Source organism: Vanellus vanellus (assembly GCF_965231255.1).
Source record: "Vanellus vanellus genome assembly, chromosome: 17".
NCBI classification, from domain to species: domain Eukaryota; kingdom Metazoa; phylum Chordata; class Aves; order Charadriiformes; family Charadriidae; genus Vanellus; species Vanellus vanellus.
Genome location: NC_138922.1, coordinates 6,427,588 through 6,441,772, shown reverse-complemented (window position 1 = coordinate 6,441,772; position 14,185 = coordinate 6,427,588). Strand labels below are relative to the sequence as shown.

General features: G+C 56.4%; 2 protein-coding genes across 3 annotated transcripts in view; one reads left to right on the top strand and one right to left on the bottom strand.

Annotated features, from left to right (window-relative positions):
• The window catches only part of MGAT5B (alpha-1,6-mannosylglycoprotein 6-beta-N-acetylglucosaminyltransferase B), a gene marked incomplete at both ends in the record, with an annotated part of 89,692 nt that overhangs the window by 22,347 nt on the left and 53,160 nt on the right, over positions 1-14,185 (top strand). For both annotated transcript variants that reach the window (XM_082492367.1, XM_082492366.1), the window contains one exon: positions 4,617-4,761. In XM_082492367.1, the coding sequence (XP_082348493.1) occupies positions 4,617-4,761 (145 nt within the window). The remainder of the gene's footprint in view (positions 1-4,616; positions 4,762-14,185) is intronic.
• On the bottom strand, positions 10,411-13,812 carry LOC309679049 (inositol 1,4,5-trisphosphate receptor-interacting protein-like 1; the record flags this gene model as incomplete). The annotated part of the gene is given in 3 exon segments (XM_082492279.1): positions 10,411-10,800; positions 10,802-11,607; positions 13,689-13,812. Coding segments are annotated over 3 exon segments (1,320 nt in total).

The window sequence follows — 14,185 nt, the reverse complement described above, 5'->3', positions numbered from 1 at the left end:
ACTAGACATCACCCTTAGGGGATGCTTTTTTTTTTTTTTTCCCCTGATTTCATCCAATTACTTAGCTGTATGCTCTTCTGAAGCACCATAAATAATTCTCCTCCCTCTGCTGTGTTTACCAGCATGTCTCATGAAATCCAGTAAGATATGATTGATTGCAATCATTATTTCCTAGTGCTGCTATGAAAACCTCTGTCAGGTTCAGTGATTGCCTTTAAAGAGCGGCTGCCACTCAGGAAAACTGTCAAAAACCTGTCATACTTTAGCAAACTCCAATTAATCTGTTGAACAGTTTTACTTGTGTTTTCTTTCCCATCATTGCTGATTATCAAGGGTAATTAGAATATTTTTCCTTTGTAATTATCAGCTTGCTTGCTCTTTTTTTTTTTTTTTTTTTTAAAAAAAAAAAAAGAGTGTCTTGCAGGACTATTTTACTGGGTTTTCATGCTAAGGAGTTGGGTTTGGGTTTCTCCTGGCTGCCCGCAGTGCTCTTTGTGAGTCTTCTGGGGGTCTCCATCGCTGATTTAAGGGGAGCAGGTGGGGGTACCCGACCCTGGCCGCCCGCAGCGCCGGCCGGGCTCGCCTCCATCCTCCGCATCCCCGTCGCCGGCGCGCGCTGCCAGGCAGCCCAGCAGCCGTTCGGCGGGTGTCTGGGTCTCTGCTTCAGGTTAAGAAATTAATCCCGGCTCTTGCATTTTTAAAAGAGTCGCTTCAGCACTTTTCCTCCTTTCTTTTGGTTTTAATGAGACACGCTTTCCAAGAGATGTAATAATCATTGCCAAAAATGTCAAATCGTACTTGTTATCCTCCTTAAGCTTCTGGAACAACAACAACAACAACAAGAAAAAAAAAAAGACCAAGAACAGAAAGAGAGAGGTGTTGATGATGAAGGGCTTCAACTTCATCTCCCGGAGCCCGGGGAGGGCTGGGGGAAGATGTGCCCCGCGACAGCTCTGCTTTCTGGCAGGGTGCCTGAAAAGATAACCCAGTGGAGGCTGAGATTTATTTTTTCTATGACTAATTTTACTTAGGATTTGGGGTGAGGTTGTTTTGTTTTCTTTTTTTTTTTTTTTTTTTTATTGTGTTATGGGAAAGGGAATAGCTCTGCTCACTGTTGACATCCAACCTCTGAGGTTTGCCGTTGAAAAGCATCCCGGAATCGCTGAAAACCAGCTGGGAAGTTGGAAGGTGGCAGCGATGCGAGGGGAAATCTCGGCGAAGCCAGTGGGAGAGTCGGGGGGGGGAGGGGGGGGCCGGGCTGGCGCTGGGGGCTCAGCTGCGGCGCTGGGGCTCACGGCTCTGCTTGCTGCCGGCTTCTCCGGGATCCGGTGGGAAATGGTTTCATTCCCCAGTGGGAATACCCTCGTCCCTCTGTAGCCATTTGGGAGCAGAGCTGTCCTGTGGGATGTGCTGCTGCAGGGAGGGCTCAGCGCAGGCATCCTCGGCTGGATTGCCTGGGGAGGGGGTGTCATCTCCCTCTCCTGCTCCTGCCTGAGCATGGGGCTGTCCCTGGGGAGCTTTGCCTGGGTGCTGGGGACGTGGTGCTGAGCACCCCTGCGTGCCTGCCATGGACACTGTCTCGCTGCTGCCTGTTGGAAACGGGAGCCCTGTGTAGCTCCGTGCCTCAGTTTCCCTCTTCCACCTCCCCAGGGCAGGATTAGGCTCCCTTAGTGGGGCTGGAGAGGCTCCCGGAACCCATCCTGAGCTGAGGGAAAGGGCTTTTCCCAGCTCTCCTCGGCAGGGACGCGCTCTGTACGTGTGTCTGGGTTTTAATCGGGGGCAGAGCTGTTTCCCTGCCTGGGCTTTGTGAGCGGCCATTTAAATTTCAAATGAGCTGCTCCACTAAGCAGGCCTTCGTAATTAAACGAATGCAACCTGGCTACAAATTGGGGCGAGAGCCCAGCCCCGAGCAGCACAGGCAGCAGCGGCTCTCAGTCGGCTCCATTGCCTTCCCAGACACGATCCTTGCATCCTCCTAGCGAACCAGCATGACCTGACCCTCCCCCCAAAACAAGCTGGGATCTAAATCTTTGGGCCAAGGGTACCACTCCATCCACGGAAATGTGGTGGTTGTGGTTTAAGTCCTTCCGGGCTTAACCCCAGCTGTAGGGATTGTACCGGGTCCTTTTCCCGAGCTCCACGCTCACCTGCCGGCACAGGACCGTGCGAGAAGGATGCTCAGTCTCTGTCTCGCTCAAAAAATGAGTTCAAGTTCTAAGCTCTGACCCGCTGGCGATGCCGGGATGTGGGAGCAGGAGCAAATCCTGAGCAGAAATCCCGGTTCAGGGGGTAGTCGGTCCTGGGGCAGGCGGGAGGAGGGTGCCGGGGGCTGCGAGCCATGAACACAGCGCAGCCGCGGTGGGCTCAGTTCCGTGGGGAAATAACTGATGTGAGTGTTCTGATTTAAGCCCATCTGAGAGCTTTTCTGTTTTTTCTTGGCCGTGTCTTTGCCCAGTTTGCTCAGCTGTGTTTGGGGAGGCCCCTGTACAAACTGAGCCAACTTTCCACTTCCCCCCCCCCCCCCCCCCCCCAAGCATCTTTTAATTGAGACTTTAATTGAGACATTAGCGCTTCTGCCCTTTAGTGGGACAGGCTGTGAGTTGTGCCCCAGCCAGGGGATCCGGAGACCTTTCTGGTGGGACGGGCGAAGGTGGCTGCCGTGTGTTCCTGGACCCATCCAGGGAGGTGTGGGGCTGCACAGGACCTCGGGCACCCACCGATTTAAGCAGAAGTCGCCAACTTGCCATGGGAGTGCAGGGAGCGCTTGGGGAAGAGCCCGCTTTCAATCTCCATGAATAGTGGTGGGGTTTTTTTGAGGAATTGCTTTCGCTTTCAATTTTTCTTCCATTATGTTAGATAGCGTCAGGAAAAATAATGTGCTGCTGATAATCTCAGCCGAGCGTGGAAGACGGCCCGTGGTGAGGTCTGGTTGGCCCGGTGTCAGCTTCTCGGAGGGGTTATGGGCTGGCTTGTAACCCGGTGTTCACGGGCCATGTGTCTGACAGCGACAAGCGGCCGCGGTGACGCGATGCTCTCACGGCGCCGGCTGGGGCGAGAGCCTGGCAGGGGGACGTGCGGGTGCCGAAGCCCCCGTTTCGGCTGCGGTGCCAATGCAGCCCTCCTCCATCAGAGCTGGAGAACCGACCCCCAGCACTGCAGCCTCTGGAGCTGGAGTTAGTGGGTGATTCACTGGGGGTGCGGGAAAGGTGCCGGGGCTGCATCTCTGCAGCAGCGGAAGCTGTTGGGGTGAGCTGGTTCCCACCACAACCATACACACCGCTCTCATCCGAATACTAAAACCATCCAGACCTCGCGTTCAGGCTGGCCTCCATGCTGTTTGATGTGTCTTTGGGGTGCCCTGCTCCATCCCAGCGCCGGGGCTGAGCCAGGTGCAGGATGCTGTGCCGGGGTGGGGGATGCTCCAGCACAGCCGCCCTCTCTCTGGCTTTGCAACACCCGGGTTTGCGTCTGCTTGGAGATGCATGAGGTGTCCCTGAAGTCCCGGTGGCCACCTGGGGTGTCCGGCAGCTGCTTTCCCAATGGCCACCTGGGGTGTCCGGCAGCCGCTCTCGCCTTCCCAGCGCCGCCCGCCTGGCTCCTGCTGCTCCCTAAATTAAATATGTGCTGCCTCTTGAAAAGCACATGCGAGTGGAACGGTGGAGATAAGCTAAACGGGAGAAGTTCAGGGGATTATGCACTGATTAAGTTATTACTAATGTGAAATGAGCCGCGCTGAGATGAAATAGGAGCTTTATTTTCTCTCCCTTGGCTTCAGGCTCGGGGCTGCCTGTCACTAGGCAGCAGATCAAACTGGGAGCCCGGAGCCCGTCTGTCCCCCGGCGCTTTTGGCATGGCAGCGGGTCGGTGCTGTGCGAGCCCATGGGAAGCAGAGCATTAAATGGGAATGGGAACTGGGGGCTTTCCCTGCTGGGGTGGGGGGGATGTTGCTGAGGTGCAGCGTTTGCGATTGAGCTATTTCCAGTGCTGAGGCACCCACCCTGTAGCTGATTTGGGTAGAAAAGAAATTCTTTTCTGCGACAGGAAAATCCGGTGCTGCTGGGAGGATATGTTGGGGGAGGACCACCTATTTGCTCCGTTTCCCGTGCTTTTCCTTCAGCATCGCCAGTGGGCTGCTGTCAAAGGCGGGCTGCTGGGCTAGGCGGGTCTGGGAGAGTGGGAAACAGAAGTGCGGAGTGAAAGGCTGGTTGGTTAGTGTTTGAGAATGAAGTTGGTTTCCCATAAGTGCTCAGGACAGGCTGGATCGGGTGGACAAGTCAGGAGTTTATGCCCGGAGAGGAAGCTGGATCCAGGGCTGGTGTAAGCGCTGGCTATGGGGAGCTGCAGCAGCCCGGCTGGATTTGGGCACAGGCAGGGATTAACCCGTGCTTGAGCAGGACGATGGGGCTGTGGGGCTGTTGGCAGAGCCAGGGAGGGGATCTCGGGGACAGCGGGGCACCGAGATGGTTTATAAACCATCCAGCCCATCTGTGGGGCTGGGAAGCGCAGGACCGCAGGCAGCTTTGGGGCTAAAGCTGTGGGGAGGGGGATTTTCTCGGTCCACACATGGCAGCGCCCGGCCCATGACCGTGTCTCGCTTGCTCTTTGTGTGCCTGCAGTGATGGGCGCGCTGGAGTCCCGAGGGGTGCTGCGGCGAATGAGCGACATGCTGGAGATGCTGATGAAGAGGATGGACATCCTGGCCAGGCTGGAGAATAGCACTGACTTCCACAAAGGGGATGAAGCGCGATTCCCTCTGGACAGGTCAGTCGGCCACGCCGATGCCCCGTGCAAGACCCTGTGGAGCGGCGCCGGGCTCGGTGCGGGGGGTTTGCGGGAGCGAAAAACCCTGATGTGCTCTGCGGTGTCGGGCTGAGCCGCTGCGTGGGGATGGTGGAGCCCACCAGGGTGTGGGGCTTGGGCAGATCTTTTGCTGTCTTGTTATATGCCACTTCTGGAACCCTTTTCTGTTGGAAATTCTGAAATGACTGTGATTTTGGGGGTTTCCTGTAGCACCTGTCTCAGCTGCAAGTGTCACGGCGTGGGAGGGTGTCTCTCCACTGCCGTGCTGTGGTGGAGCTGGAGGTGGGACTCGCTGATGGCTGGAGCAGTACCCGCTGTGAGGGCTGTGCTCCTTCTGCCATGAAATCCCAGAGCGAGCTCAGGCCGGTTTCTTTGTGCCCATATTCCTCAGGTAGCTGTGGAAATGGTGGTTGTTTGAAATTCGGGGCTGATACGTTCAGCAAAGCTTGAAATGAAATAGGAGCGAACTGTCGAGCCCCGAAACACTCTGCCTCCTGGCACCTGATCCGCATGCCGCATCCGTCCCAGCTGGCAGCTTGAGAGATGCCGTTACACCTTCCCATCATGACATGCCCATTTGCTAAAGAGACATTTCCCTTTGCTTTGAGAACCCTTCAACATTTATTAATGCTAATTTGGCTGTCACGCCAAGGTCTGCAAAAACGGTAACTAAAGGGACTTGAACGTAGACGGGCAGAGATGAAAAAACCAAGGGGCAGCGCTCAGGACAAACTTTGCAATACAGAAAAGACACCAGCGTAGGTTTTGCTCAGATGGAGTCACAGGTGACATGTGAGCGCTGGGTGGCAGGACGTGACACGCAACGGTCACCGCTGCCCTGTGCCATGCCCCCGGCGCCAGCGTGGGAGCTGCGGTGCATCCCGATGGATCCCGCCTGGCATTCCCACCTCTGCCTCCCTCCGTGGCCATGCTCGACAGCCGGCGGGGGTTCCTCTGCCTCCCTGTTTCCATCTTCATTGCCATTTCTCTCCCTTGCTTTCCTTACGAGTCTCTTTTGCGCCTATAATGGAAAATAGAGTAAGTGAGCCTGTAATTAAAGGCTGTGCTGTGCCGTACTGTGTGCACACATGAATTAAAGCTGCACAGGCAGCCTTGGAGTGCATGGTCTTGCCTTTTAAGTAACATAATTTCAAGCACTGAAATGAAAAATATAGTTTACCTCGGTAATGGCAGGTGCTGGGGATTTTGTCGTTACGAGGCTGGCTGGTACCCAAACGTGCGAGGAGGACAACAGTAATCCCGGAGAGGAATGGACGGGACTATTACAACCGGCGCTCGTTCACGTTTGATGATTTTCTTGGCCAATCTCGTGTTAAAAGAACCAGTAATTTCAGGTGATGGTAATTTCTGGACACCAGCAGCCAAGAGATAAACTTAAAAGCGTTTATGTGAACTGGCGGCGATCGCTGCAGATGGGGATCTCGTGTTTCAGATCTGCTGTGTGGCTGGTGACTCTGGGCCATTGCGTGGAGAGACCAGAGAGGATGGGAACCTCCGGACCCAGCAGATCAAAACAGCCTCAGGTTTTGTGTATGTGCTGAGATGGGCTTGAGCCATTGAGATTACACGTGTCTTAACTTTCAGGAACAGAAAATCAGGGACAACTAGTTTATTGCCTTTTGTTCCATATACATTACCCCTGAAGTGCATTCAAGTCCCATCACTTGGTCCTGCATCAAAACCAATCTCCTTGTTCTCACCCAGCCTCTGAAGATCAGGTTTTGGTTGTGGAGCAGAGCATCTCCAGATGAAGCGACCATTGTGAAGGGGTTTCTCCTGTATGGATTTTTGGTGGGACGGTCTGTAATGAAGCACTGGCAGCGTTTGCAAACACTTGTGAAGCGTTTCCCGAGTGCTCCCCTCCTTCCCTGCAGCTCCTGGGTTTGGCTGCCGTCTGTGGTCAGAGGAGGCGTGTTGGAAGCGTTAGAGCTGTGCTGGGTCTCAGGAGGTTTAAGTGGCTCTGTCTCTGCTGCCAGATGTGCTCCCTCATCCGTAGTGACCTGTCTTGGCTTTTCCCGGTCCCTGCCCTCCTTTGCGGGGTGTGCGAGGCAGCTGGAAGGGTGCAGAGCCAATACACCCCATGTGCCGCCCTGCTCCACGCAGAGCCCAGGTCCGGACTGACCCTGCTGCTCTGATGGATGCTCTCCAGAGCTGCCTGGAGCATCCCGGGGGGAATCGAATAGCAGCTTGTGCAAGACCTGGGCTGAGACCCTACGGAGCTGGTGAGAGACGTGCTGAGGTCCCCGTCCCTTGGGGGGTAATCGGCCGCAGCCCCTGGGGACCTCCTGTGCTGAGGGGGAACGGGCATCGCCAACTGCACTGGGACGGGGCAGTGTCTTCTCAACGCAGATCAGCCCTGTGGCCATGGAGATGCGCTGGTCTTGTTCATTATTAGGATGTTGGGACTCCACCAAGGGCTTGTTTCCACTTTCCCTCCCTTTCTCTGTCTCTTTGATCACCAGTGACCGACTTGAAGCTGTCAGCAAGAGATAATGCAATTAAAGGGTGGTAATTTCAAAGGGATTTTATTCCTTAAAGCGTCTCTGGTTAGCACAGCTGTCGCCTTCGTCTCCTTCCCTGCTCAGCAAAGCCACCGGCGCAGGCTTCGCAATTCCACCTGCGCGAAAGTGGATTGATTCTCGTTTTTACAAATCCCTCTCCTGCTTAACGCTGGATCTCCGATGAAATCAGGAGGGTTTGGGTTTGCAGAGCCCAAATGAAAGAGATGAAGGCTTTGGTGGGCTGTAGGGAATAGCCCCATAATTAATCACTCTCAGCCCCTGTGAGTGTTGTCCCCCTCCAGTGCTGCTCCGGGGGTGGGCAGGGGTGGCTTTTCCCCTTGGGAAGTGCAAGGGGGAATTTAAATAAATAGGGTGTAATCAATGACCTGTCTTGGAAAGCCTCCCAGCTGCCAGGGCAGGCAGCTTTAAGCAGCTGAAAGTTGCTCCAAGATCTTTCTTGCTCCATAGGTGCTGTCTGAGTACTCCATAGGTCCCTCTCTATGTAGCCCGCCGGCCCCTTGCAATGCTTCAGCTACGGCTCTTGGAAGACCGGAGCGTCCAACACCCTCCTCAGAAGAGCTGCCAGGGGTTTTTGCGGGATGTCACACTGGGGTAAGGGGACACAGGCGGCACCCGTCAGCCAGCCTGCCAGGTCCCCTTTCCAGCCCTCCCCGGGCTCCCCCCTGCCTGCGCTGGGGAGGTGAGCGATGGGTTCCCTAACGAGGGCGAGCAGCCTGCCAGTCAGCTGCAGAAAAATCAATACCGCTGTTAATTGAATGCAACCCTCGTAAATCATCACAGGGGAAGGAAATTAGAAGTACTTACGGAAGCCTCCTGGAGAGCTATTTGCTGGGCAAGGGAAATATTAGTTTGCAGTGGAAGTGTTGGTCCCCCGCTGTAAAGCGCTTGGGAGCGAGGGAGGGGGTCTGGAGCGGCTGACCCAAGTTGACACCGTACCCTGACAGCGCTGGGGCTCAGAAAAGCCCTTTTCCAGTCGCTGGGCTGCCCCTGCCCAGCCCCATGCTCACAGCGGGGTGGCAGCGGGGAAGACTGAGGTCTGCTGCACCAGCATCCCCGCTCATCCCTCTCCCCCCCCACATAGTGGTTAGCCTGCAAAGGGTGTTATTTGCTAACGACTGATTAATCTTCAAGCTTAATTACTGCCAAGGCTCAGTTAATTTCCACACACTTTGAGTATTTGTTCTTGTAATCATTACATGACTCCATATTCCCCCAGTAATTAAAAGTCTCACAATATGACACTAAATGGGTGATGTTCCTGCATCCTGCCAGCCTGGCTCTATTAATTCCTGAATTGTCGCCATTGATAAGCTGGCTTTAGAGGAATCACTGCCAGATGCTGCAGTTCCCTGCTATCCAGGTGAGCCCAGAGAAGTCTTTGACCCCTCCATACACCCTCTCCCCATCTCCTGGGTGTGCTGCGGGGCTCAGCAAGGGCATTGCAAGGTGAGGCTGGTGCTACGTGGTGTGAAAGCTGTCCAGAGCCAGCAGAGCCTGAAGCAGCCTGCGGGGAAGGTAAGACCCATCCTGTGATCCAACCCAGCTTTGCTGGGTGGTTGTTTTGCCGAGCAGAGGTCAGCCTGGGAGCAGCGTCAGGGATGCAGCTGGCAGGGGACTGCAGCAGCCAGTGCCGCGGGAGCCTTCCTGCCCAGTGCTCTCCTTCCTTATGGGTCCCGAGAGCTGTTTCATCCCGGCAGAAGCGGCAAGTTGTTTCTTGGCAGCTCCTGAGGATGTCTCCAGCCCGGTCCTGGATGCTTTCAGCATTAAATTAGAGGGGATGGGCACAGCGCAGGGGGTCACTGAGGACCACTCGCTTCTGGGGTTCCCATCAGGAGATGCACGGGGACATTCATGCCTGGCAGCGGAGATAAATGGCTTTTCCTTCTCCGGCAGAGCGGAGAGGTGGTTGTGTAGCACCAGCAGGGTGGCCAGGGGGGAGCGGGATCCATCCATGTGCCCCCCTACCTTGCCCGAAGGGCTCTGGGCTCCTTGGGAGAGAGACCTGTGGCCGGAGGGTGGTGGGTGGCAGGGGTATAGGTGCCCACGTGTGTCCAGGTCACCTATACCCTCCCCTCCTGCTCCCAGGCTGGTACCTCCACCAGCACCTCTGGCTCAATTTGCTGAACCTAATTTTGCTTTAGGCTTTGCTTTCTGCTTATTTGCTGCCTTTGCAGCCCGAAACATTGATACGGTGGGGGCAGCTTTATCGCAGGGCTTAGCAAATGAGGCTTCTCGATGCATTAACACGTGGAGGCAAAGGGCTGTTGCCAGCGGGTTTTATGCCGTGGTTGGTTGTGTTGTCTCGGGCAGCTTGTACAGGGAAAACCCTCGTCACCGGTGCCCCAGGGCGAGTGGGTCCCAGGGCTTCGGGGGGGCTGGCGATGGGGTTGCGGGGTGGGGACCACCGTGGCACCGGGGTGCCTTTGCCTAAGCTGTGATCTTCCTACGAGGAAAATCAGATTCTGTTAACCCTTTGAGATGTCCCTGATTTGGGAGCAGCTGGGAGCAAGCAGCACCCTACTGTGGGATGAGCTCGGGGCTGAACGGGCATGATGGAGGGGGTGTCCGGGGAGGCTCTACTGCTGATTGTGGACACACACAGGCTGCCAAAATAACACTTCTGAAACGAAGCAGAGTCAGGTGGGAGCCTCAGCTCCAGAATCAGTGAAAGCAGATCCCACCGGCATCAGCTCTTTGGCAAAATGCTCCCCCACTCTGGGGCAGCCGAGCGCTCAGCACCCTATGCCCACCTTCCCCCCAAAACTGATGCCCGCACGTGCACAGACGCGGCATTTGTGTGTGAAACAAACGATTTATTGACATCTATGTACAGGATAGAGCTCTGCGAGGGACAGGGCGGTGGCTGTGCCGGTGGTAACAGGAGTCTCTGTCGCAAGGCTCCTTGCAAGGGACTGCAGCTGCATCGCGTCCCACTCCCCAGAGTGCGGTTCTGCTGCAGAGGAAAGATGTGGCAGCAGTTCCCAGTGCCGATGGAGTCGCGTGTTGTGTGTGCCCAGCGTGCTCAGTTCCACAGCACCAGCTCCTGGGGGACACTAAGAGAGCTCTTTCAGTATCCAGAGAAGAGCAGGCTTGTGAGCCGATCTTGCAGCTCCTCAGCCTCACGCATTGCCTTGTCGTGGGCGGCCGGGTCGTGCAGCAGGTGCTGGAACAGGTTGAGTGGCTCCACTCTTTGGAGGGCTTGGGGCAAGACGATGTCCTCGGGCATGTTCTCATTAGCAAAGAAGAAGTGGTCGAGGCGTTTGTCTTGCAGGCAGCCGCGCAGGTACCACAGGATATCCTGCAGCCGCATAAGGAATTCCCTCCTGCTCCAGCTTGACACGGGTAAGGTGTTGAGGAGGTGCATGGCAACGGTCTTGAAGGTAGAGGTGGAAAAGCTGGTGCCCAGCAGGATAGTGGCAAAGACCTGGAGGCATTGGAGGTGGGAGGTGTCATGCATGCGGGGCCTGCCTGGCCACACGCCTGAAGAACTTCACCTCTGCCACCGCGTAGCTCTCTGCCCACATTGTGCTGTGGGTGAGGGTGGCCTCTGTAGTCTCCTGGCTGCTCAGGAAGATGTCCGAGTTGCCTTGCTGCACGCCAAACACGATGTCAAGGAGGAGGCTTTTCCCGGAGGCATTCGTCAGCTGCAGCTTGCAGGAGCGTCTGGAAGGCAGCACCTTCATGCTGTAGTGCTGTGACTGAGGAATCTCCTCCCAGGCCGAGCTCACCAGGTTCTGCAACCACTGGGCGGTTTTGTGCACATCCAGGTAGTAGCCGGTGCAGAGGGTGCTGAGGAGGCTGGCAGCTGGATTTCTCCTCAGCTCCTTTTCCTGGGGGTGGTGGAGGTAGAATGGCGTGCTCTTCACCAGCTGATCCCTCCTGCAGGTACGCGGCAGCACCACGCGGATGCGGGAGTGCTTTGCTGGCGTCTCCGCCGCAGTGCCCAGCTCCAGGTGGAAGATGTGCCCACGGGGGGGCTTCAGGGGCACAAGCAGGCGGTACACATCATCACAGCCACGGGGACTCCAACCTTCGAAGGCGCTGCCCACCCCGATGGCTGGCTGCAGGACCGGGAAGAAGCTGTTGGACAAACGCTCTTGCAAGACAGCCAGGAGGTCGCCCACCAGCTCTTCCACCATGCGGCTCTGCACTGATGACCGGAAGCGCTTTGCAAACCTCCCAAACACGCGCCTCTCATAGTCGCCGGGACCTTCTCCTTCACACTGTTCGTTGCCGCTCTCTGTGCTGGTGCTGGAGCTCTCCTCTGCAGCGCGGCTGGCTGGCTGGCGGCTCCTTTTGCTGAGGCGCCGGCAGAGCCTGAAGATCAGGACGAGGACTCCCACAAGCGCCCAGACCTGCCAGTGCTGCAAGGCAGCGAAGAGCAGGTCTCCCCAGGCCGCGGCGCTCTGCTCCATGTCCTGCAGCAGCCGAGTCATGGGCTGGCTCAGGTGCTGCGCGTACTGCTGCACGTGCCCGCAGGTGGCCTCACCCAGCTCCTGGCAGACCACGTGCAGGAGCTGGAGGATGCTTTTCACGAGCAAGGTGAGGAAGGTTGTATCAGCCATGGCCTGTGGGAGGAGAGAGAGGAGGAGTTGAGTGGGGCTGGGAGGGCAGAAGGTGGTGGCGGGGGAGCGGGGCCGGCAGCCGCAGGGCGCTGGGGGCAGGCAGGAGAGGGGCCGAGGCAGCTGGGGGGCAGCAAGGCCCGCGCCCAGCCCCGGCGGCGGTGGCGGCAGCGTGCCCGGCCCCAGGCGCTCCCGGCAGCGTCTGGGCCCTTGATGCAGGATGAGAACCCACCCCCCGGGGGCCGCCGTTCTGCCCGGGCCCCGCTCCGGCCCAGCCTCCCGCCGCCTGCGCACTCACCTCTGGCTCTGGCTGTGCTGGGGCAGCGCTGCCTGCGGGCGCCTTTGATAGCTGCCCCCATTGTGACGCGGCCCCTCTGATGTCACAAGCGCCAGAGCGCATCACCGGCACGGCCGCCAAACAGCCCCCCCGCCTCAGCGCCTCACAGCTGCCCCCGGCAACCAGAGCCCTGACGGACACAGAGTACGGGCCCAGCCGGCAGGACAGGGCTGCCAGTTGCTCTGCTTCCACTGCTTTAACCACCCCCCCAGAGCATTTGCCACCATCCAGGAGTCAGGGGAGAGAGAGAGTCTTGGCCACTTTTCTTGTTCGGCAACATCTAAAGCCAGCTGGGTGGCTTTTACCTCTGCAGATTGACTCCCTTCACCTTGTCCTTCAGCAGCTTCTGCGACTCGTCCTGTAGGACTCCCATGGAAGGCCTGGCAGAGAAAATGTGGGGCTGAGGGCTGTAGGAAAGTACGAGCTCCAGAGAGTGTCTCGTCCAGGGGATCCCCTGCCCTGGGGATTGTGGTCAAACCCGGGTATTTTTGGTCTAATTTATTGGCAGGTCCCTCTTAGTTGGGAGAGCCGAGGCTGGCAATGTCTCACCGAAGGTGGTTTCTCGCAGCCTGCATCAGGCTGCTCAAGCACATCAGCAAATAGATCTGATTTATCCCCCAATAAAGTGAAGATTAACATATATCAAAGTGACCGATCCTGTAACCCTCTGGTCCGTGACCCTTCGTGTTCACATAACTAAAACCCGCTGCTGCCGGGGTGTACGGCTCGGCTCGGCTCGGTGCTGCTCTGGGACTCGGGAGCAAAGCGAAGGTTTGGGCTTGTGGCTTCGGCTTCGTGTTCCGCTTGGGGAGGAGCTCGCAGCACTTCATAGCATTCGTAAAATATTTTAATCTTGGTTATACGTTGGTGGCCTATGTTGGGGAGATACTGGCTTGGACTGGGAAGTTGGTTTTCATCATGTTTTTCATGAAATTTATTGCCAGCTCACTAAAATGGCAGCGTTCTCCCCTGGGCTTTGGGTTAGCGCAGGGTCTGATCCTCTAAACGCATTTGTGTGAGAAACGTCACCCCCAGTGTACTGAAATTAAAATAAATGCAAGTACTCGAGTGAGTCAAATGCTCCAATATTTATTACGCGATTTATTCCGTAAGTTGGAGGGGTTCAGGCAGGGCTCTGCCCACATGTCATCCGATATTTGCGTTCCCGTCCTGAAACACGTCCTCTGGGATATTTGCCCAGGGTGAATTCCCAATGAGCACAAACACGGTCAGAGCAAACTCAGATCTTCATTCAGGTGTTCACGGAGAGGAGACCGAGCTGTTTGTCTCAGCCCTGCGGTGTAATGGAAAAGGCTGCAGTATGCAGAGATACCAGAAATGGTATTGGAAGCATAGGCTGTTCTGGGATTTAAAAAATATTTTGTATTTATTTTTAAGTTTTTATCCAATTGACTGGCTGGAGCTGCCTGTGAAACATCAACCCACCTCTCAGTTGTACGGCCTTCTTATAAGTGGTTCTCGAGGAGGTTGCGAAGCCGGGTGCAGCATCCCCGTCCTTGTTTGATGCCAGGACAGGCACCGAGGAGCTGCAGGACCTGGCAGAGCCCATGCTGGGGGCAGCAAAGCAGCGAGGGTGAGCGAGTTTTGCTGATCGCTCCTTGGCTCTCTAGCCGTCGAATCAGGTTATGGATGGGAATCAGGGAGTCCCGGTTGGCGCGATACTGCCATCGATGCACCGTGGCGGTAGCAACTGGCATCTGCTGATCATTACACTGGGCACCAGTGTCCACCAGGGCTTTATACTTTTGTGGCTCTGACGTGCCAGGCCATTGAATCCACACAGTCCAATAAATGCGGTTGTCCCTCTCCTCCTGGCTGGAGGCAGGGCACCTCAAACGTTGACCACAGCACCTACGATTAGCAGCAGAGTTCCTACCTGGTCCGTAGCATCGCCTGCCATAGGTCTGAGCAGCCTTCCAGTT